This window comes from Bombus impatiens, unplaced genomic scaffold (genome assembly GCF_000188095.3).
Source record: "Bombus impatiens unplaced genomic scaffold, BIMP_2.2 scf_0044, whole genome shotgun sequence".
In the NCBI taxonomy this organism is placed as follows: Eukaryota; Metazoa; Arthropoda; class Insecta; order Hymenoptera; family Apidae; genus Bombus; species Bombus impatiens.
The window spans coordinates 373353-398657 of record NT_176463.1 but is presented as its reverse complement, the minus strand read 5'-3'; the positions used below and the strand labels follow the sequence as shown (position 1 = coordinate 398657).

Here is a 25305-nt window from a genome sequence, read left to right as displayed (position 1 = left end):
GAGTTTCCGATCAATTCAATTCCAGCCTGTCGTTGTTCCGTTTCTACTGCACGGTTTGTTTGACCGCAGACTCGCAGCTAGACGTCGTGTATTAATAACGCGTACCTTTCTCTGAAGATGAAACCGCGTATAGGAACGCGGTCACAGGTGTAACTTTGGTGAGACGCAGTCGTCTCATTGCGCCGTTACGCTGCTGCAACAGCGAAATAATTAAGCTCGAGGAATTTTACCACTCGATTAATTCGCCAACCATCCAGTTTCTTGAGAGTTTTGGCTGCTTGTTCACGGAGGCAACGTTATTTCTGCCTCGACTGTGATCCGTCGATTAGTACGCGTACTGCTGCTGGTCCAAAACATGAATCAGTACCTCCAGGAAATATGTATTTCCCTCCTGTTTCGTATCTTAAGACACGATAAGATACTATCAATCATCGTATAAAATATATGATATTTCGTAGCGTGAGATCAGGAAGAATCATTTATGCATTTTATCACAACGATTCGCGAACAATTTATAAAAACGATATGATAAAATGATGTTTCAAAAAATAAAACTAGTTAGAATACTGTATCGAAAAGAATTATTCTTTTGTATAATCACGTCAAAACGATGTAACATTTCTTGCTAGTATACATAGAGAAATTCGTTCGCTTCTCTTCTTTTTGCTCTGAGAAATTCTGTTAGGAAGGAAAAGAGAACAAAGTTGGGCTATTCAAATGGAATATCCACGGATACTCGAAGAGTCTTTTATCGCGGTTCTATTCGCGAGATCCTTAATTTATAATTGGATTTGCGGCATTTTCCGCCTTAGCGAGATGACGGGTATCGAGGTCGGTCGGCGTCGTTCCAGATTTCCGTTTGAAAATAACCAATGGAATTGCCTCACTAGTAACTGCACTTTAATTCGGTTTAATTAGTCTGACTTCCGACCGCAGCTAACAATAAGTGTTGCAATTATTTTTCCAACCGATCTCCTATGCGCTATAAACTCGTTTCTCTAGTAAATTATAGGAATATAAAACTTTATAAAATCGAACAAAACTGCCAACATTAATTCCTTTCAATTGTTTTATCTATTTCAAAAGGAGAAAGTGATTCCACAAAGCAAAAATTTGAAAAATTGAACGATTTTCAATTATACGTAATATCTACTTCATGGTTAAAGAAAAGAAGACAAACTCGCCAAAATATCTTCATAGGGCACATAAATATTAAAATCACTGGCAAACATAATTTCACCGCGTGTTATTCAAATCCACGAACACCTCGGTGCGCGTCGAGTCGTCGAGTGTAACGGAAGAATTCACACTGGAATCGCGTGCTCGCAGGTTGCCTGGCCGGCGATTAACCGAGGTAAACTCTTAATTTCCGTAGGGCTAAATTTAACGGTCGATGCGTGCATGCGTTATTAAACGCCGGTACATCTGCAACACGGAGCCTCGTCGAAGAATAAATGAGGGTGGATGGAAGCTCGTATACGTACACCGGGTCCGACCGAGGTCGAGATAGCAGGAAAACGGCCGTCACGTGTGTTGTGTGTACGTTCATGGGTGGAGAACGGGGGTTGCGGGACTTGGAGGGTGATTCGGAAGGTGGAGGTGGGATAATGCGAGGTCCGCGCGAGGACACCCGCTGCGCCCTGCGGGAGTTAACGCGGGAATCGCGTGTTCCCGCCACGAAACACGGAACACCGTCCAACGAAACGGGAGAAGGAGGTGCCCAGCAGGCTGAAAGAATCGACCGGAGAAAAACCTCGAGGCGTACCATACTGATCTTCCATCATTTTCGCTCCTCTGCCGAATGATACTCCTTTGCGAAGCTTTTTCCTCGTCACGTATAACATGCATCCCGGGTATCACTACAATCACGCGTTCCGAACGATGATTAATCGTCGTATCAACGAAATGACGAGGTACCATGTGTATTTGATATGTCCTATGGATGGTTAACGAAGAGAAATTCCATATTTTTCCATATTTTTCTATATTTTCCAACGAGGTACTTTCGAGTGAAGTTTTTAACCGTCCTTAGTATTCTTCGTTTAAAGCAAGAATAATTGAACTGTCGGACTGATAAGCTGATACTCGAAGACGTGGTCGTTAAATAACTGCTTTAACAAGTTGAAGCTGTAAGAAATTAACTAGCTAGTTTCAACTAGCTATTCACTATGTAGCTGTATGGTTTCAAGAAAATTCATATCTAATCTACGACCTGTTTAATAAAATCTAAACGAATTTTACGCTAAGCAATTTTAGAACCATGATTAATTTTTTCAAAGAAACGAGGACAAATGTAAGAAATATTGAAAACAGATGGTTACGCAAATGGAAACATCATATCTCAGTGAACCGCTTATACGCAGAGACAGCGAATTACTTTGCAATAAGATTGTCTGTCAACATACGGATCATACTGCTTAAACGAACAATTCATTACGTAAACGTATCGCGTTAAGGAATCAGTTGTCCCCGTTGTTACGCACGCGAATAACAGATACCAAATTTATGACGTTCCATTGCTGTCACAGGTTATCTAAGAAGATTATCGTACCCCGTGCAATGGGGATATGACCACCCTTGGGACTCCCGCTGACCAGATAAGACTTCACGCTACGCTGATCCGCGCGTTTACGGACGAGAAACCCGTACCATCGCAATCCATGCCTTTCACACACCCTGATAAATTACTCAACACCTTTCTCATCCATCGCTCGTGCGCTAGTTTCGATCGCGCGCGCTCCTATCGGCCGGAAAACCTTATAACCAGCTCCCTTCGACCTCGTTTTCATTGCGGAAAACACGAAAATAAGAAGATATCTGAGATATTAAGAAAATGAGAGATATACTATTTAAAATAATATACTTGTTACAAAGTTACTGTGGATTTAAAATTTTCCTCCGTTGCGTTAAAGTCTTTAAAATATCCTTTTGTTATAGCTTATTCCTGATCTGTAAGATAATATATTGCAATATAAGAAATTGCATACTTTCAGTAGCCACATTGATCAACTTCATAAATTTAAAAGGATGAAAAAAATATGACATTGCAAATACCATTTTTTAAATTTATCTTGGAATTTGCTATTATTTACATTATCTTCTTGCAATAAACGAATTTCTAAAGTAAGTAATTTGTTTTCTTTTTTAATAATTGTGTATTAATCTAATCTATGTAATAAAATTGAGAAATTGATAAAAATCACTTTGTCTTCTGAAAATCTTATATTATGGAACAACATCGTAAATTCAAATATTTTATCAATGGAACAATTCGATTTCAAAAAGTTTTCTAATTTTCTGCATTAAAACTTACAGATATGACAATAAGAAGAACAACTTTTCCAACTTCTGTCGTACTTCCTTATTTCGTACCAAGTAGATTCCACGAGGAACTAAGAAAGATGCTATCCGCTGGCGGAAACAACGAAGGCAATCTGAACTATCGGCAAGAGCTTTCGTCTCGGTGCCAGCTGTATGAAGATAGAGGAGCGGAAGTGGCACGTGGCAACGTTTTTATCGGTGATCGGCTACCGCGGGAAAGGATACAGAATAGGGAAGGAAGATCTATGATGTAGCAAGGATCTTAATAATCGCGATTCATAAAGCCTAGTATCCCAGGCTCGATACGTTGGTGTCGACCACGAGTGGCCTGATAAAGAATGACGATCGTAAGGGAAGAAAGTTGCAAGCCGCTTATCGCCCAATAAATTTTACTTCAGCTGCCGCTATTCCTGCCACCGTTTCGTTTCCTTCTCGTTCTTCCTGACTCGTTCTCCCTCCCGTTCCATCTCGTCTCGTTTTCAAGCACCGCCGCTACAAAACCTATGTAATTATCGTTGGTAAGTTCCAACTAAATTTTCCGCTAACGACGATTTACGATCGAATTAACAGATTGCCTGGCGGGCAGACGCCTCTATAGTCTTTGCTTGCTTCTTCCTCCAACCCCTTCTACGGGTCCGTGACGTACTAGCAATTTTCTTTTCCGCTTCCCTTAACTGGTATCGTTTGACATTCGATGAAAATTTCGCTCAAGTTTCACGAGGCAAATTCACTCGCGATGAAATGAACGGTCACGCGAATTAAGCTCAATTCTTTCGAGCGAGTCTGTATTCGTTGCTAGCAAAGTCGAGGAGGCCAAGTAATAGGATTTTCTACAAGTAAGACGAACGAGACTGTGATTGAAGTAATCGGAGAAACTATCGGCCATTAGCCAATTTTAAAATTGCTTTCTTGCTGACGGATACTCGGCGCATCCCCTCAACTCCACGATTAACCCTGCTTGCCGAAGGTCCTGGGGAAATCATGACTCGTGATTTCCAATCAACGTTCCGATAAAAAAGACCAATTTTTTTGGAAAAGTTCTAGGTTGAGTACGTTATATTTATTTTCTTATTTTAATCCTTAATCTTAATCCTTATTCCAGCACTTTTTCCGCTGTATTCTACGTTTCAAAATTGGTATAAGTAAGGTAAATCGTTTTCCTACCTCTTTCGCAAAATTTATTCGAATTTAAATTCTATTAAACAATTTTCAGGGACGAGTCCCTTTATTTCCCTGAAAATTCTCCCTTCGATTCCTTTTAATTCGAGTACCAAATAGTTCCCCTATTCAGCTATCTTTTGTCCCAATATAATTCACATTTGACAAGTGGGATTGGCTGGGTGCAACAATGCTCTCTCAAAAAATAATTTCATACGATCTCATTTTTGAGATCGCCTCGTCATCCAGAAACTTACGCAACAAAATACGCGTGTTTCGTCGATCTGTTACAAAAAGTTGTAGAAAATTACCACTGTCATGTCTATATTCGTCGCTTGAAAAACCTTGGACGACGTTTTTAGGCCACAACGATCACGAAGAAGACGTAATTTCCAACTGGTCTCTGATAAGGCGGCTAGTATATAGACAACGGACAGACAGGAGCAAAAAAATGAGAGAAAACGGGAAAGAGGAAGACCAAAATGGGAGGTAGCAACCACGTAACGAATACACCACGGTGAAATTGAGATTGGTTATCGAAGACTTCCAACCTTCTCGAAGCTGATGGGAGGAGAGTAGCGTGCCAGCAGCGTGGCAAGCAACACAGTTTGGCAGGGGAGCTCAAATCGGATAGTTTGTTCATTAGAGATATTTTCCGATCGCGAGAGACCAGCTGGAAGAACGGCGGAGCGTGTTGAGCGTGTATTTGTCTTGATAAGTTCAAAGCAGGAAATGAGACTGTCGATAGGAGAACGCTTCGTTTCAGCCCCTCTTCACGCTCTACTCTTCGTATCTTACAGCCGTCTCATTCGCCGAGGGGTTTGGGGGACAAAACCACCAGAAATGAGGATTTCGATTCATTTAACGGGCGGAATAACGGTCGCTTGCAGGTACTTCGAAAGTACTGTTCTGGCATCGAAGTTGACTTCTTCCAGATCCCATTTACTGTTCGATAGCGGGCTACCGAGATCGTGTAGACTATCCAGGAGACCCGAAGCGATCGTAAAAGTCGTATAATCGCGAGTTAGTAATTCCTGAACCACACAATACCAAGATCATTAAGCAACGAGATGGATGAAGATTTCGGCGATCACCAGGGTTCGAAAATGGATAATGTCAAATACTTTCGTCTCTCGTTTTTACGTTATATTACATACGAAACTAAGAGTCCGAAGCTAACCATTTAACCGTTATCGAATTGTAAGGTATCGAGCGTCGATCGGTTCGAGTTCCATCGCGACTACCAGCCGTATTCGTCTAAATTGCAAAAGTGATCCGTGTCCCTGGCTTTTGCATCTCAAAGACGCGGCAACCTCGATCTGGAAGCAAACACTTTGCACTCTCGAATATCGATGGCGGAATAGATAACACGTGAAATGGACCACTAGGAAGGAGATGCGTCTGCAACGGAATACGCGAGGACAGGAAGAGGACAGTGTGGATAGGAGGGTATCGATTTTCGGCCGATCAAGGAAAGAGGGAGATGACCGTTTTCGCGAGGCCCTCGTATCCACTGGGCAAGACCCGTTTGACCTAGCACACACGCCACCCATAGATCAAGCAGAACCCTTAGGACGAGGCAACCCCGTGCAACGGGCTAACCATTAATTTACAACCCGCAGAGTAACCCCATGGTTCACCCCCTGCATACAGGATCCACGTCCCTTTGCGGCAGATATGAGCTACGACGTGGCGCTGAGGGATTCAACCACCCTTGTTCCCGAGCCCTAGACGACGTTTCTCTATCTCGTCCTCGCCTGTCGTCCTCATTCAACCTGTCTCTCTCCAGCTGCCATTTAAGCGGCTTCCACCTGCCAGAGAAATTTCCCAGATCTGCGGAAAAGAAATTTAAATCTATCGAGGACACGTCCTGGTTGATAATGCGTAACGTGCTACAGACGGGAACACGCTTGTCCGAAAGTAATTGGACCATTTCCCAGAATACGTTCCTGCGCTCGTTTAAGGCTTGTTCGGAGGCAACACGTTTAACATCGTGGATGGTGTTTCAAAATGAATAGGGGAATGAGTCTGGATGATGTTGGATTGATTTTGAACTCCTTCCTTGATATATGAGAATGATATATCAGGACTTCTTTGAGATATTTTTGAATGAACAGGAATTCTAATTTCTGTATTGTTAATTCAATTGTTAATTAAATTGTGATTTAATTTCATATAATTTTCATCAATCCTAGATTTATACTAACTTTTCATTATACCTATTAACGATTTTCTCTTTTTCAGTTAATTTACATAATTAAACTCTATTTTTTAATATTGTAGTTATAAGAAGAAATTCCAAAGATTTATTCAATATATTTTATACAATACTTCTCCTTTTGCCTAGATCCTTTAATTTTATGAAGTTTGAAGAAATAAGAATTTATAACATTATTATTAACTACTTTTTTATTTAGATATAGAAATTTTCCTGTTTTTGATCTGTGTAATGTGTTCCTGCAAAATACCTATAGTTTTGACTTATGATTTCACTGCTTGATCCTTAATGTGTTAATCTTTATAAAAACACGTTTCTTCTCTCACAAGACAACGTCAAACTCGATCACAAGAGCGATTTAAAAAATGACAAATCACCACTATGATTCAACGTTCAACAAGCTTAAAACACGTTTGCGAATAAAGGTCTTTTAGAAAGACCAATGACTGGAATTCCTAATTGTCATTGGACTCGGAGGGGTTATCCCGGCGAACTTCGAGGAGGATAATAGAACGAACGCGAAAGGAAAGGGGGTCTGCAATTCGATTCTATGGGCTTTATTTCTGCATAATAAGCTGGTGTGAATAGGCCCGGCTGTTGCTTCTGTTTTATAACTCGGCGCAAGTAAGTTGTCCCGTGTTTCGTTTTGTTGTCCGGCTGCACCGTGCCCTCTATCCGCTTTTCTCTGCTCTCATTTACTCTTCCTTCTTCTTTCTTCGTGTTTTCTCCCTTTCTCGTTCTCTTGCTCGTTCTCACGGGAACGAAAAGGAATGAATAATTAGAGAGAGAGTTGAGTCGGACGGCAGAAAGTTTCTGGCCAATTAATTAAACGGAGAAGAGCAAGGGAGTAGAGAGTAACCGACGTTAGAGCAAACGAGACAGGATAATTTAAAGAGTCGCGCGACAATTTAACTGCGATTATCGCAGTACAATCCCTTTAACAACACACCGTTATAGAAACGCGCCAATTAGCTGTGTAGTAGCCTAGAGTTAATGAATTTCAGATACGGTAAAAGGCAATAGAACATCGAGATAAACGTTACTAGAGGGAATAATTCAATGCTGCCTGATGTCTTGGACGATTCCGAGTTTCTAAGGAAGCTAATGATCACCGTGATCGATCGTGAATATTGTAATTTCGACAACCGTTATCAGTGTCTTATCTACTTCTATCAATGCATCGTCTCCGATAACCTCTTGCTAACTGAATTTGGCTAAAACTAAAACCCTAAAACTAAAACGCTAAATTCATTGGTGTCATATGTCTCTAAAATGTGAAGAATGATAGCTTCTTTTATTATAAATAAAAAGTTGATATTCCTATGAATAAAGCTAAAGGAATAGCTAAGTGTAAGTAGAGATTTGTTTTACCAACCAAATATTATAACGAATACTATACTTTGAACGTTTTATACATATATTTTTGCGTATTTGATGCATTCAGTGCATTTATATATCCTTATATTTCTCCTAAATACATAAACATCCACAATCTAATTATAAATAACGTGATATTTTTATTATAAACAACATTATGTTATAAATGATGTACTATATACGTTTCCTTTATAAATAACGCAGTACGTATGTTACTATAAATAAGATACTACGTTCTATCGTATTCTCGTTACGCACGATCACTAATTATTTACTTTTTCTTTGCTTTAACGTGGGATAAATAAAACACCCTCAAAAATGAAAGAGAAACATTCAGAAAATCACATTTCAATGATGATGATTCCAATTTCATACCAGTAAACGTTAACATCAAACACTTGTCCCATAGATCAGAATCAAGACCAATATATCAACGGCTAATTAACAACGGACAGACAGAAATTCGAAGAAGATCGTCTCGAATCGCAACTGGAGATGTTGATTTGCACGAACACGCCACGTCCTCCGTCATTATGTAATTTGCAGAGACACGAAGACAGTTTAATCGGTATGAAAGAAGAACCGGATGTGACACAATTTCCACGCTAACACGATGTCGCGGAGAGTGCGTCATCAAATCGTCGCGAACAACCCCACCGGGTGTGATAGTTGACGCCTTGTTCTCTTTATTCTGTTGTTTCAGTGTCAAGCAATATGTCAAAGTGTCCAGGACTTAATTCCCCGACTACGCGAAGCGAATCGCGACATGATGGTTTCGGCATGTCGAACATTCCACTCGCTTGCATGTTTATACCGTGCTTTGATCACGAGCCATTCGAGGATACATCAAAAGGAAAACCGGCTATCTCCTATTTACACAGAAGTAACGTAAATCGTGAAAGCGTACCACTTTGTGGAACGCATTACTATAATTACACCATGACGAATGTAATGAATTATCAAGGCAACGGTGTCACTCTGGAATGTGCAACATTTAGAGTATCTATGTATCGTTTTAACGTCCAAACGAACAAAATGAATTCTATAATAGCGCGAATAAGCGAGTAGGTGAGTTCTTCAAGAGGAAAGCTATCGAGAGTATAAAAAAGGGTTGGTATAGTTGACGTGTACATGGTAAGTGATAATAAATTTCAGACATACATTTGTAATTTAACGAGAATAGACTGACCTTAATCCTACGTAACTCACAGTAAAGAGAGCATGAATTCTGATCCCAGCATTCCAAAGATTCCACCTTGATGAGTAACGTTGACGAATAAGTGAAGGATAACGTTGTGTTCTCAACTTTGACGATAATTCAGAGGGTTAAATACTGTTATTCAGGTAAAACACTGAAAAGTCTTTGTTTTTCAAAAATAATCAAAATAAAAAACGATCATATACTAAGCCACAAAATTTTGTATCTCTAAATACTTTCAATACGCGACACTGTCAATTGCAGCACGATGACAAGGAGGATTTCCCGAAATTGCTGGAATCCACTTTCGGAAAGCACTTTGCACTTGAAATTCGACCGCTTCCCCTTCGGTGCAGAGCCACCTGTGCCACCTCGACACACCCTCCCCGTCGATTTCTCACCCCTTCTTTCAACCCTCGTCGACGTCGTGGTCGTTGTCGTCCCCTCGTTTCCTCCACTTAAAAACCGGTAATTACTCTGATGCCGGCATTTAACGTTCGTAACCGGCGCGTGGATTTTCTGTCTGTCAGATTCGCCTCTGTAATTGTTGCTCGATTTCGTTTGCAGGTGAAAATGCCTGTTTTTGTTCGGTATGCAACGCAAAACGTCTAGACGAGCTCGAGTCACAACGCTCGCAAGGTTACCGAGTCACGACGCAACAATTTCACTTGGAAACTTAACCAGAACTTCGGACAATTTGCATCAGCTGTTAAGATACAATTAGAGGGAAACTGTGCAAATTGCACAGGAGTCTGAATTAACAGAAAGCAACTATCTCGGTAGGAGTTCAAAGAATGAGCGAGCGAGCGACTGGTTTCGTCAAATCTTTGTTCTGTTGAAAATGATTTACTATCAGTGGAGACGTGTTTAATATTTAATATGTATTCGAATAATCTACAGTAAAATAAATTATTTAATTATCAATATTGCAAAATAATAAACGTTGAAATATGAGCGAAATGTAAGAACGGCTAGTACAGGAATGCTGGTGTGGTAAAATCGAATAAACTCAAGGCATACGTCGTTCCTTGCGCCGAGTCACGCAAAACTACGTAATGAATACGTTAATGCAGTGGTGATAAACGGCAAAAAACCATTCTGGTTCCGGCTAAAGTTCGCAGAAAGGAAACAAAATGAAATTAGAGTTTGGAGGATTAACGATCACTTGCAAGCATTGAAATCTCCCAATATATTAGACGCAAAGTGTCGATGAAACGGATTTCGGGCTTAAAATAATTTTCAATTTAAATTTCAAATTTTAAGTATTCAAATGTAAATTAAAAATTCGAAATTATTTAACGTTTCATATCTTTAACAGTTCGCGCCAAATTTTCAGACGTTCGTAAACATGGCGACGAGCTAACGTCCCAGCTTCTCGACGATCGCGCGTAAACGAGTTTCCAAACGTAAGAGTTTCAAGTGTATAAGGAGACGCGAAGATGTATTCGTTCGGAAGGCTCAATTATTTATAGACGTGCCAATCCTCAGCTTGTCAGTTACCCTTGCCTTTCCGCATTTACCGGTGTTCCCGATACGAGAAACAGGGCAGAAATTCTTGACGAGTTCACACATAGCAATGACGTCATCAATATCCCCGAGAAAACGACGGAGATTATTTTGGTTTTCCTGCGTCGGAGCGAATATTCGAGGATCTTTAGCAAGAAGCGAGAGAATCTTATTAAAACCATCGATAAATTTATATTGGTCTGTACAACACGCTATTAACTCTTCTCCCAGCTTGATCGTGTTTCCCAACTTCCACTATAACAGTGTATACATCAGTGTTTTTCCATTCATAAATTTTGTCGACTCGCTGACAACCGTACAGATTTACAATTTCCGCTCAATTCGCTTGAACGTTTTTATTCGACAGGTGTACTCGCGCGAGTCGTGCTTAATATTTCGCGACAAAATGCTGGCATCGAAAGGAGCAGCGGACATTTGTCACCATCGTGACGCATATGAACTGCAAATTATTCGCCACTTCTCGAATTAGAATACGGAATAATTATATAATAACGTTTTGGTTCTGGAGGCGGGCATGATCCTCCATCGTAGATTCAAAAGTTGAAATTCTTGTTCCTGAAAACTCGTAATTCTTTCATAGTTAGGTGAGAAATGAATTGGCTATACCGATTTTCTATTCTTGCGGAAACGTTTAATCCTCAAATGGTTAGCAATATAATTGTCAATAATACAAGTGATCCACGGCAGTTTGAAACAAATTATTCAGTGTTAGAGTAGTTTTATCTCTACATATATTTTATATTTTATACTCGTTGAATATATCATTGCTGGCCTTCAACGCGAGTAGAAATTAAATATCTTAAAATCAAGCCAATCTAACCCAAACCAATCGTGATCATTCATGACTTAATAATATTGAGAGTTAAATTTATCTCTTAATCTTAATTGTTAAAAAACGTCCTGTACAATCATTAATGAATTCTACGTTAAAACTGATAGTTCAGACAACGCACGCGTGCAAGCTCTATTTCGGCAACGCGGTGCATGGCATTAATAATGACACGTACTCTTATAGGCATCCAGCACGCGCCACGTATTCGAAGATGGTAGGGCCAGATGCGCTGGCCAAGAATAGACTTATCAGCCAGATAAATGTGACAACGAACGCGAAAGAGCTAGCTTTACCTGCGCGCACCGCCAACCGATCCCAGGCGCCCATTATTTCCTTTCGCTATCTACCGCAGATGCATCGCACTTACCAACTCGCCGCCCGCTGCACCAGATAGCTTCGCTCGCATCTGCGCGCACGCGGATTTCGTGTCCGTTATCCCTTTCCCGTATCTATCGTAAGACATCACAAACGGTCCGACCGTGCCGAAAATAGGTTATCAGCCTGCCTCGAAATTCGATTGTCAATTTCTACAAGATATTTGAGATCCATCGATAAATGTTCTTTTCTCAGTCGATTACGATTATATAAGAAAGTAAAAATGATTGAAAAGAAAGGAAGTTAATTTTACTTAATCACATTTATAATTATGGAATGAGACAAATGTTTGATAATGTTGATAAAAGATCTTTTGGAAATAAGATATCGCCGGTATCGAAATGTAATAAAAAGTATGAAATATTTTCTATTTTATTTGTATTTTATTTAGGCACATATTCAACAACAGTCAAGATTACTCGTTTATTTATGAAACAGCACATTAAATATATAGCAAGATTTTCGAGGAGGGAGCAAAATGTCTCAAAATGTTTCTAGTATGGCAATGCTTAAGCGGCACAATAAAAAATTTTAACACATTTATATTTATATTATTCAAACTTCATGTCTCAGTTTAATTTCATTAAATTGCAATACATTATGACACAAAAGTCGTCAAAAACATGTTTTGACAGTAACCACATTGAAAAACGCCATTTGTACCCGCGTGGGTACAAATGACGTTCAGTGTATTAACAGTGTAGTGGTTAATGGAATTATATATACAACAAGTTTGTTACTAACTTAAGATACGATCGTTACCATTACTGATGTTATACAATTAGAAATGAATATATACTATACACTTGTTGTATTTTTAACTTTGTGCCAACTTCGAGAAGGTTGCAATATATTTAATGTGCTGTTCAGGAAGTAAGTGAGTAATCTTAATAATTGTTACATATGTGCCTAAATAAAATACAGTTAAAGTAGAAATTATTTCGAAATAAGTAATAGTTTCTCAGCAAAAAATCTTTTATTTTAAATTTTTTAGTGATGCGATTAATATTAGAGCCAACGTAAAATGCCCTTCATTGTCATTAATAAAGCGGTAATTTAATTCTATCTATTTATTATTTATTTCTATTCTTAATTCTTATCAATGAATAAAAAATTACATGAACTGTACAATCATGCACGCGAATAAGGAATAAGTGAGCTCCGCGACCGATATTATATTTTAAATAATGATAGAGGACGATATTTTTATAACGTAATACTGTGTCATACATTATTTCGCAATGAAAGTGCTTTATGGCCGAAAATCGAATCCGCAGAATAATGTTTTCTGCGACAAGCTACTGCTTTGAAATTATCTCGATATCAATCCAATAATTGCAGAGCAATCACTGAACACAGCTAAATGAAATAAGTGAATAACAAATTTTCTGCAATAACAATACCTAACAATGAACAAATCGGAGAAATTTTGCAAACGAGTGCGTTCAGTGGACTGGACCTGGAAGATTTTTGCAAAAAAATATAGTTTAATGAAGAAAGCAAATGCAAAAAAGTTTTGTAATAGGATCAACCAGATATGCCGTACATGATGCAAAAAGGACCTTTTCGATTGATCAAGCCGTTTCAGAGAAATCGACAAACATAGATATGAAAAAGAGAAAAGAAAAAAAATATATATGTCGAATTGAGATACTTTCCTTCTTCTCCGAAATCGATATAAAAACGACACAATTATTCTAGTTACTTTGTTTACTGAATGAATTAAATATTTCTGAAAGCAACATGGCATCATTGTTTCTTAACATATAAATCTTCGCATTCAATTAATCATCGCTGTAGGCTGTTCGTATATCAACAAGTTTCGTGACAGCCTCTTTTCAATCATCTCCGAAGTGGCACAACCAATCATTATCTTATAATGTTATAAATCCATAGAAGCACCAACGGGCCTGGCATTCTGGCTACTAAGATCGTCGTTATCGCGGCTAATGACCGATCTGATGGCCCCAAGTCGTTCTTAACGAATACCGATATTATATATTCGCCGCTTGTTTAATCCGAGTTGCGATTAGCATAATGCGCAAGAATAGAACGCGGCACTCGGCTTGCATGTCTGCGGTCGAAAGGAAACGTGAACACGCGAACGCAGAACTGCGGGGCGCTTCTAATAAGGGGTCTAGAAATCCATGGTCGATCGTCAAACGCCCCCATAACTCAGGATCCGAAGGGTACCACGTTCCATAAAACTACGTCGAGATAAGCGATCGCGAATACTCGTATCGCTATTAAAAGGCAGGATATCCGTTGGATCGCTATCGCCATGCATAAAGACGCAAAGATACGAAGAAGTCCCTGGTCGATAAATTTTTGTAACTGATAAAGGAAGAATAAGGGGTAGAATAGGGATAGTTTCTGTTTTTAGGGAACGTTAAGGTGTTTCTTGAGCGGAATCTCGCTTACCTTGATCGTCGCGTAGTAGGATCTTTCATGACCATGACTTCTGTGATGTCCCCATACTTGGTGAAGTACTCTCTAAGACTTTCTGAAATCACAAAATGGTATCTTTGATTTCTTGCGTTTTGCTGAGTTTGATGATAAGGTGTTGAGGTAGAGTAATAAAATTTTGTTAGTGAACGTTATTCACATCGTTACTCGCATTATTATTCACGTTATCCATATTTTTATATATGAAAATTTATTGTTTCATTGCCGAGTCAAATGTCTATGGAACATTTTGGAAATTCTTATCGAGTTTGTAATCAGTAAAGTAAGGAGAAGTTGAAAGGAAATAAAACTATAGGTAGTTATTGTGGACTTTCATTTTTCACAGTAGCATATCATAATAATTACTTATTATGTCGAACGATAATTTCTTTACGGATTTTAAGTTCACTTACATTTTGATATTGTTTCGTACTTTATCATCATTCTGTTATTTTACGAAATGATGTAATTTTACAGCAGTGGCAATCAATCACAGTTCATGAGATCGAAATACTCAGCATTCAATTACTTTCCTACTCACTTCGGTACTTTACCTTTTAAATAACATCAGAGTAAGCATCTTTCTTACGAATGATTAAAAAGAAGATACCAAAGATTTCTCGGTGAGTTGTTCGTTGCAGATGATTTATTACAGCGCGTTATCTTGGCGAAAGGAAGGGTCCATTTTCGGAACAGTCGAGTCCTGAATCGAGTCGCCAATTACGTAGAACATAATGAAACTACCAGACCATTTCGTGAATCATATGATACGAGGAGGATTTACGAGTGGCCGTTTCCTGTCGGTTATCGGCAACACCACGCTCGTTACTTTCAACGTAAAGAATAATTTTAGCAAATCAGTCGCTACGCCGGCTTTTCGTTGAGCCATCGTGAGGGCCATCGTGCAAACGTTGAACGCGAGGAACTGAAATTCAACGGTGAATAATCGCGAACCCCTTATCTACCTCGTTCCCCGTTTCAGAATCATAGCCGCTCTCGATGCAGGCTCTAGACCTTTTGTGAATCAAACTAGAAACGATGAAGCACGCGAACCAAACCGTTGTACGCAAGGAAATGGACAACTGAATCCTGAGTGTTGAGTATTGTGAATCTCTTAGCGCGCACACAACGAAACTTGAAAGTCCAACGATATTGGTATTTGCGTTGAAAAGTGAATTCACGTAACTGGATTGATTTGATAGAAGATGATATTACTACAGTAGGGGTTCCCTTATTTGTACAGCCATTATCCAAATACTCTAATATCTGAACGTTATATTATCCGAACATAATATTCCCCAGAATCTAATGCCTTTTTCCATTTCAAATATGTATATATTTTATTAGTGTTCGTACACAATGTATTCTTCTCTTTATTCGATTAAATGAATTCTGATTATAGGAATTTAATATGAAACTAATAACATTCTAACTATCGGGGCAATATACGACATACTTAAAAAACTCGAAAGGGGTGTACGTACAACAGAATCAAAACACATGATGTTGGAAAAGCCACAATCACAGATATTAAAAGATAAAAGCATGATATTGAAAACTATTTAAAGCAAGTAAATTGCTCGGATGTTGACAACAGTAAAAAAAAACAACCTTAGATATATTGATATAATGAAATAGTTTTGTTACGATAAAAACGATAATAAGGACGAATTTATATAAATGGAAGCAACAAACAAAAATTGTAACGGAGAGGTGTCTTCTTAAGCTGGAGCATTCGTAGCATTCAAAAAAATTCGATGGTTCGAAGTATAAAAAGGATATAGCTCGATGCAGTTGTTTATGTTGAAAAAATGATGTGATTTAACAGTCAAAAAGATACGAAGTCCATAAATATTTAAAGAATCTGTCAATTAATCTTCGATATTCGAATAAATGAAATTTCATATCGGAAAGATGATTGTTCTATTAGCTGAACAGATTTGTCTCTCTATTAATTTAGATAAGGCAAGCTCTACTATACCTATATTTTTATAGTTTCGAGAAAATACTTGCGAAAAATAAAATTCTTAGAACACAAGATTACAAAGTAAAAATGGCTTATTATTTCTTGTCAGAAGTGAGAAAAGATACGAAAGTTGCAAGTAAATTTTTATAGTCGATAAAGTGTCGCACATAATTTACAGTATAACACGGAAAGCCATTTACTGTTCTTTTGATATTGTACATCACTCTGCTCTATTTTTCTTGAAATATCGGTGTTGCACTTGACGAATCTTTACGTCACTAGCTGATAAATTCTCGAACATTGGCGTTGCTATAAATTCCGAACTGGGCGAAAGTTTGGTATCAGATATTTCTTAATTACACGCTGCGGCTTAACTTGTCAAGTGTGCGCAATTAATTTTCTACGGTGTTAAGCTAAGCTAAAGCTCTCTCGTGAACGCACGCAGCATGTTCATAAATGACGTGGATTACGTTCGATACTGTCGACTTACATTGTTATCTATTAATTCTAATTAGCGTTAACGAACCTCATCTTTCCGCTTGATTCGATGTCTCGTGGTATCGAAAACTGGAATTACATTGGAATTACTGAATGAATCAATATTTGAAGTCCCTTAATATACATATTATCAGACACCTACAGATACAGTATTTGAGAACACAAAAAACGATGTCATTAGATGATTTACAATACTTAGAAATTCAATTTTTACAAACTATAACCGACGTGAGATTGTAAAATTGTAAAGAGTTGTTATTGGTCGACTGAGAAATATTATTACTTAATAAATTATTGTACAAAGGTGCTCTAGAAATATTAATCTTCCATAAATAAAATACGTTACGAATATTTAATTCTTCGTCGACCAAAGTGAGTTTACTCATAAACGCGTTCATTCAATACCGACCCCAATCTTCCCTTCCATTAATCAAAATTTTCGCGACGGTTATCGTTAAAAGCTACGAAACGATAAATATGAAAACCATACTGCGCACTGGCCCTGATCGAAATCAAATAACGACTAATAATTTATAGCAGATTTAATCAATCCATGCGGTACGAGAGTTGCCGAACGCGGTGGCGGTCTACCCCCCTGACACAAGGGGCACCTTCTTGACCTCGTTTGCTGGTGTATATCAAAAGGGTGAACTCTGGCCGTGGGCCAACATGGACACACTCCAAATATATCTTACACCCTATCTAATTATACGCTATTTTATCCAGATCGCCGTGAAGACCTCGTAATGTTCGGTAGTTACTTGCCTATTCCGTCGCGAACGGTCTCCGTCTTCGATAAATTGCCGATCCGCCATCCTGATACTCCAGGAGGGACGTTATCCCGTATAGATTTCACCTATCTCTTCCTTAGCTTCTCCGTTCAATCGTGCGTGCAGCTACGTACCGTGCACAATAGAAAGACAGGAAAGAAGAAAGATTGAGAAAAGGTGGGATTCAATCTGTTCTCGAACAACCGATATTAAATCTGAGCTTTTCGTTACTCTTTTTTTGGTGAGAAAGTCTATTCGAGATATACACTTTAGAACACAATTAAGACCTAATGAGACCTCCTATTAAGATAATGTTTTTGAGGCAATGCTGAAAAAGTATTAAATTTCCCCTGCGTCTTTTCAGAAAGCACTCGTGCAACCTGTAATGAATTATCGTGGTGTCTTATTAAATTTGACTGTTATATTTTAGTGGAAGAAGAAAAAGGTGGCGAGTCCGAGGCTTTATATATAATATATATAGAAGGGGAGAGGGAGAGAGGGAGAGAGAGAGAGAGAGAGAGAGAGAATACGAGGAGGGATGGCAGAGTGGAGCGTTTATTGTTTATTCAGTAGATGGCGTTAATCAATGAATTATTGGTGTTCCTAGGTCATTAGCCGCTGAATACCACCTGTTTGGTAACGAGCTGTTCGCATAAATTACATCAACCTGCAGAATTAATTAGTAATACTTAATTAGTATTCTCGGAAAAATAAGGCGGGTCCCTCTTTGCCCGCGCCAGGTATTTCAAACGTTACTTTTATTTGCGCGCCACTAATGACGGTGATATCCAGCAATTTCATGGCGCTTAATCATTCTTTTTATACGAACTTGAAAATCGTAATCGTATTTCATTAATGTATCCATTTTGCCAGCTTCGTTAACAATTGATCGAAAATCGAGATGATCTCTTCAAAATTATTTTTCAATAAATGGAAGAGAAACGTCATTCTTTTAAAACTAAGAAGAATTTTAGTTTAGAGCCGCTCTTCCTTCTTAAATTTTGTTCCTTTAATTTCGTGCGTCATTTCGTTTAAGATATTCTAACGAAGAATTCTTATCGAAGAACTATCTGTCTCAATCGTTCTTTGAACTATGGAAATGTCGTTAAATCCAAGAGGTTGTGCCGCATTCGCTGATGCTACTTTAATTTGTCTCAGTGCGGATTGATGGAAGCAATTACGTCGTTCACGAAGAGACACTTTTAAAACGCTTCTGTGACTTACGAAAATTTACGGACGTCATTTTCTTAATTGTTCCTCAGAAGAAGTTATTTTTCACACGAGGATTCCCCAGCGATGCACTCTTTCTTACGTGACCCTATTCGACGCCATGAATCTCGAAAAGTGTCATTGCAATTCGTTCCCTGTCGGACATTGATACTTTTCAGTGAAATAAAACAACTTTGGGTTTCTACTACCGGTCATCAGAAATTATTCTAATATCACTGAAAAATTACAATATTTTTTACTTTTAATACATTTAATTACTTTATTACATTTAATATATTTGGAGCTGGATCCACAATTATACTATACGAGATTCGATATTTTTACTCTTTTCGAAAATTATAAACGATTTAATCGATTGCATACCGGCAATGCAATAATATTAATTGCCATGCATTTAGAGTTGCGAAACGTGCATTGGAAATGAATTTCAATAACACTTATCAGCAATAAATCACGCATGACAAATGAATTATTGCTTTATGTCACATAATACCTATGATCCCTTCTACAAAATCGCTCAAAACCTAACCCCATTTAATGTCAGTGACAATTAACGAATTCGAAAATAGCTGAAATTCTAGAACATTGATCTGACGCTATTTTTCTTCAAAAAATATTACCACAATAATAATATTTGACGCTTTCACAGTTTTCATTAGACTTATTTAAAAAAAAGTTTCTGTACGAAATGTAAAATTATAACTTAGTATTACTTTATCAAACACGTGATGCGCAAGTAATTTAAATCTCTGTTGCTCGCACCTCTATTACAAATCCCGACAACTAAAACAAATCACAGCCTCCCTAAGCAGCAGAACACGGAAGCGTTCTATTCTCTGCGAATAACAGCGACAGGCATGCAAACTCTACGTAGATTTTACTCGGCATTCATGTACAATGTGTGCATATCAGTCACACATTGTCCCATTTCACTTGACATCGTCGGAATTATCCCCGTACACGCTTCTTCCAATAAATTCCATTTCCTAAAATACTACGTGTTTATGCGCCGCTCGAAATCAGTTCAAAGAATCTTCCTGTCAGATTTATTTTATGTTTAGTCAACTCTAGTGTGAAATTGAACCCCCTACCATAAAGAATGTGATTCCAAAGTATGTGAATTTTATCACATTGAATAAATCCGTTGAATGTCTCTGTTCTTTCAACATTTGGCTATTGGACGATCTTTTGGCGATCGTCGACTCCTTTTCTCATGTTCGATGCACTCGACTTGTCCAAAGATGAAAAGGGGCCACAAGTGTTTTTGACACGCGACACGTCCACGTAGCGATTGCAGTATCGTCATGGTGACATTTCGCCGCGCGGAAAACGACATAGAAGCGTTAATTCGACGCGTATTAGCGCTTCCACGGGAGTACGGCCAGTCAGCATAAATAACCAAGAGAGAAATCATCTTATTAGCGAAAACGAGACGAAGGGTACACGCTCGTCAACGACGATAGCGATGAACAAAGAGAGGAGACTGAGCGGAATATACGCGGCGAGGTGACGCAGCGAGAGTTAGATCCTTCGCTTGTAAGCGATTACAAGAGATAAAGTCAATCATGATGTACAATAGCACAGGACAAGATATAGCGAAATCGTAAATTTAACTATCGCGTAGCGGTATCGATGTCCCAAAGCTGTAGAATCATTGAGGGTAGTACATGATACTCTATTTTAAAGCTGAAGATATTTCATTTAGAAGCAGAAAAACTATTAGGATATCACTAATAAACCATTACTTGAACAAATTTGGATATGAAGTACAGTTAATGGAAAAGGAACATTTTCTTTAGAAGATAAGTAGATTACCAATTTAAAAATTAAAAAGATTTTTGAACGTCATGTTAGAACATTTACAAAATTTTATATAGCAAATGATTCAGGAAACACATTCCATTCTTTCATACAATACACAATGGCAATTTGAAATCGAAGATGCTTCCATAAAACGCCAATAATTCAAGTGCTTAATGTTAATAATGTTGTCATACTGCTGCTTTCAACTGTATCTATGTTAACTCTGTGATAGAAATGCCTTTATGTGGCTTTGGTTAAAATTTCTGGTCTTTATGTGTTCATATTACGATCGATTGTTCTACTTTGACACCTAAAACTTTGACTATTGACTGATTTTACGACATCACTATAATGTGCTCTTTATTAAACATCCATGAAGGACACATCTGGTGCGTTTAACCACGAGTTGTATTAATCCTGGTCTCGCGCATTCGATCGGATCTATCTTGTCTTTCGGAATTGGGATCCACGAAATCGTGATCGAGAGTAGAAGAGGATACAACACGAGCGAAAACGTAAATTCGCGGCTGGTTGGACGAGCCAAATGGTGCCAATTTACTCAAACTGCAGAATTATGCGAGAGGTAACGCGCCTCGAATATTTTAAGCTTCCGTCACGTGGATAAACGTCGAGTATTGTGCTAATTTTATAAATAGACAAGCTCTATCGAAAGGTAGTTATTCTCTCGTAGCTTTCGCTCGTATATGTAGATGGATGTTTGTACATCATTGCATATTTACGGTGAAACTCGTGTACAAACGTGCATTGCGCGAATTAACGACTACAGTTTACGTGGTGCTTCCTTTCATGCGAGGGTTTTCAATCTTGATGACATATCGTTTGTTGTTGCTGTTGGTTGCGTTTGTAGCTTGGAAAACAAGAGAGAGGAACTAAAGAGAACATTCCTTGCTTTAAACATCGTTATGTGAATTATATTATTAGAATTGTTTAATTGTAAGTGTATTAAGAGTCATCAAATTTGTTTTACGAAATAAAATAATATCACTTTGAGGATCTCGTGATGATAGATGAATGATTAGTCTGTACTTACTAATTTCGCAAAAATTTGGTAATTGAAATTGAGGTTATCAGTGAGGTAATTATCTTTATTACTATTAATTATTATAATTATCACTAATTGATCAGAACTTAAAATATACATAAACCAAATATGGAAAGTCATTTGCAAGAACTATATGAGAATAATAAATTAATATTTATGTGGTGACTGAATGGTGGCTACTATAACACTGAATATAAGTACTTTATCATAAATTATGCTTTTAAATCAGATTTCAATAAATTTTCAAATATCGTTACTTTCTCGTAATACAAATATCAGTGAACAGCGTAGCAAAAAATTGAGAAATTATTGTTGAAAGTTTTTGCAGGCGTAAAGCGAAATTTCATATATCAGTCTCGTCTTCGATTCAATCTCCGTAACGGAATTGCTCTAAAACGGTCGCGTGTCGAATTCCCATTTCTCGCATCACCCATACCACCTTTCTCTCTTTGTCGGTACGATACAGAACGAATTACTTTGGCCGGAAAGTGCCTTTTCCGATTCTTGATCTTCGGCGTGCTCACAGCCCGTATGAAATAATTTAAGCTCTTTTTCGGAGGATCGCGGCGCAAAGGTTGCGCGGTGCGCTGAAATATTCAGATCCAAAGAAACTACCGTGTCTCTGGCTGCGGCGCGGCAGGTTGAGGCAACGTTACACGTTAGCAATCCTGCGGGAACTGGATCCGTCCAGAATGGATTTCCGCGCAGGTGCAACGCGGCGCGGCTTTGTTCACCACGGAGTTTTTCTCTTATTAAAAAGCGGACGCTGCAATTCGCCGAACGACGGGGCCGACTTAAGGAAATTACGCGGCGCGGATTTGGATAAGGATAGTTTAATATTTCATGGCCAGAAACTGGGGATGCAGCCTGGGAAGACGTAAGGCTTCGCTCCGGGGAACCTTCATTTTGAGAGTGCTTGCTCTGAAATGTGGCGCTGGGCGAGTTTTATTTGGACCGTAGTTGTGAGACTGAGAGAGTGGTTTGAAAGATAGGAAGGAATTTTGTGCAGAGAAATGTATCTTAGATGCGGAGGCAAGTTGAAAAGAAACAATGGAGAAATACTTGGTATGGTTGATTAATTATTACCTCGAGAAGTCTTGATAGTAAAATGGTTGAGTGGAAAATCATTTTCACGTAATATTTTTATCTAATGTCTGCTAATTCAATAATGATAGTAGTAATCATGAAGTTCACAAAATTCTCAGACGTTAATTGGCACATAATTGGCATTATGCTGATTTAAATATCATGAGAAAAATATTAAGTTTCTACTTTTTACAACTTGTTAATGCCACTATTTTTCCCAGAAAATATAACGGCCGCAAAACGTAATAAGGAAATACATATCTCAGCAATTTCGCTGGCTATCAGCTTCAAATTGAGCAACGGAACACGGGAAACATTCCGCGTCCATTGGTACACAATAGGTGGAGCGAAGAAGAGGAGCGCTCGCGTTACTTCGTGTCTGCTCCGCGCCGAGTTGCAGTTATCAATTCAAGGGATCCCGAAAAGATTGCCCAGTGAATGAAATTCAGAATTACCATTCAGCTTGATAATGTGGCTCCCACAATCCTTCCATTTCTTCCTTCCTTCCTTCCTTCCTTCCTTCCTTCCTTCCCTCCTTCCTTCCTCCCTTCCTTCCTTCCTTCCTTCCTTCCTTCCTTCCTTCCTTCCCTCTTTCCCTCCTTCTTTTCTGCCTGTTTGGTCGCCTTTACTCGCCCAAAAGATCTTCCGTCTCGCATCATAGAGCCCGCTGCTACGTGAAATCGAGTCCTCAGAACATATTGGTTGGTACTGTCGAGGAGCTGCAGCCTCTGCTGTCGGGGTGATAGTGAATAGAAGAAAAAGGAATGCCGGGGCGGTGGGTTTCATTCAAATGAGATCCAAGCTGAAGAAGTAACCGAAGGAAGGGTTGCGTGCGCAGGGGAGGGCAATAGCATAGAGACAGCATAGCTGCCTAGAAGGTAAGAAGACCGAAGAAAAGAAGGGGGATAAAAAAGAGAGATGGCAAGCGTTGGTCTCCTCGAGTGTTTTTCTATTCAGAGCGGACTCGTATAAAGTTCTATATACTGAGTTCTATCCCATTCTATAGCAGAAACGTGGATACCCTAGAAGAGTAGGGATAGAAGACGAAGGAAGAGGTACAAGGGGAATGGTTCTCCCATCCCAGAGCGTCGTTCATTGAAACGAATGGTCTTATCTACCTCTTCCCCTTCATCCTTTTGTCTTCTCTTTTTCTCACTCGTTCTCTTTCTACTTCCCTATCCTTGCAATTTCACATCTCTTTTTCTTTGCTCCTTCCTCCCCTTTCCTTCCCTTTAGTCGTTCTCCTCATGACCCTTGAACGCCTTCGTCCTTCTTGATCTTCCTTCTCCCTACTTTCCACTTCTCCCTCTCTTCGCAAGTCGTTGCATCTCGACGTCTCCCGCGAATCCGCCAGGATTACTTATCTCTCAGTAAAGGACGCTCAAGGCTCAACCTAAAGCATCATTTGAATAAACGCGAAGTTACTGCGCCGTGTTCCGAGCTCCGCTAGGCGGTCGGCACAGAGAACGGATAGGTAAATAGATGGATAGGCAGAGGTGAACGAATGTGCCAACGCTCTGTATTAATGGCTCGAGATGTCTCTACGTTGAAAAGGGACGTGTCACTTTTTGTTACTGCGAGAGGAAAATCGTCGCTGCTATCGGTAAAATTTCTTCGACGATGAATCACGTGATTGGACGAGAATGTTGCGAGATTAATTTTATCACGGGGAAATTCGTAGCTTGAAAACGAAACAAGCACTGAACAGAGATGTATATTATGATTAGAACAAAATTTCTATCAACCATATCAAACGAAATACTGTTCAATTGTATCCTTCAATACGAGTTAATTCTTCTGTACTTTTAACTTGCTGAATTTAAATGCTATAATTACTACATATATATATACACACAAAATACTTAAGAAACAATCAAGGCAACACATTTTTTCTCTTTTCCAAGAATTCGAAGTACGAAATAGCATCTTAGTGTTACGCAAAATATTTTTTAGACAAATACAGATACGTTGGAATACCTTTTGCATCCACGACATTTGACAAATAGGACCGATGACCAACCTATAAATCTTTCATCCACTCTCAACTGACTCTTGCAAAAGCATATGATGAAGCAATTTTAAGGAATAACAAGAAACCGTGGATCGAAGTGGCACGCATCAAGAGAAGTAAAGTTCGATGAAGTCGAATCACAGCCTTCCTTGGTGACAAAGTTCAACAAACTCGACTGTGAGTTGCTGGACGGGCAGGCATGCGACGTTTCGTCGAGTTGTCCGTGGTAGAAGACAGCAATTACCCGACGACGCCTGAGTGTCGTGTACACCGAATAAACAAATAAACATTGCCTCGTTGGCCGGACCAAGAACGCGTGCAGAGTCAGTCTGACACCCTATCCGTTCACCTCGAGCTATATCGCTCGAGATGAGCAGGAGGCGACGAAGAAAGGGACTCTATAGGGTGGCCAGGGACGTGCAGGGTG

At 38.9% G+C, this 25305-nt stretch overlaps 1 protein-coding gene across 3 annotated transcripts in view; it reads right to left on the bottom strand.

Annotated features, from left to right (window-relative positions):
* Positions 1-25305, bottom strand: part of LOC100745078 (RNA-binding protein Musashi homolog Rbp6) — a 783269-nt gene that overhangs the window by 428320 nt on the left and 329644 nt on the right. For all 3 annotated transcript variants that reach the window (XR_004462521.1, XR_001102603.2, XM_033323160.1), the window contains exon 4: positions 14428-14509. Coding sequence is in view for 1 of the 3 variants with exons in the window: in XM_033323160.1 (XP_033179051.1) it covers positions 14428-14509 (82 nt within the window). In the remaining 2 variants the exon portion in view is untranslated. The remainder of the gene's footprint in view (positions 1-14427; positions 14510-25305) is intronic.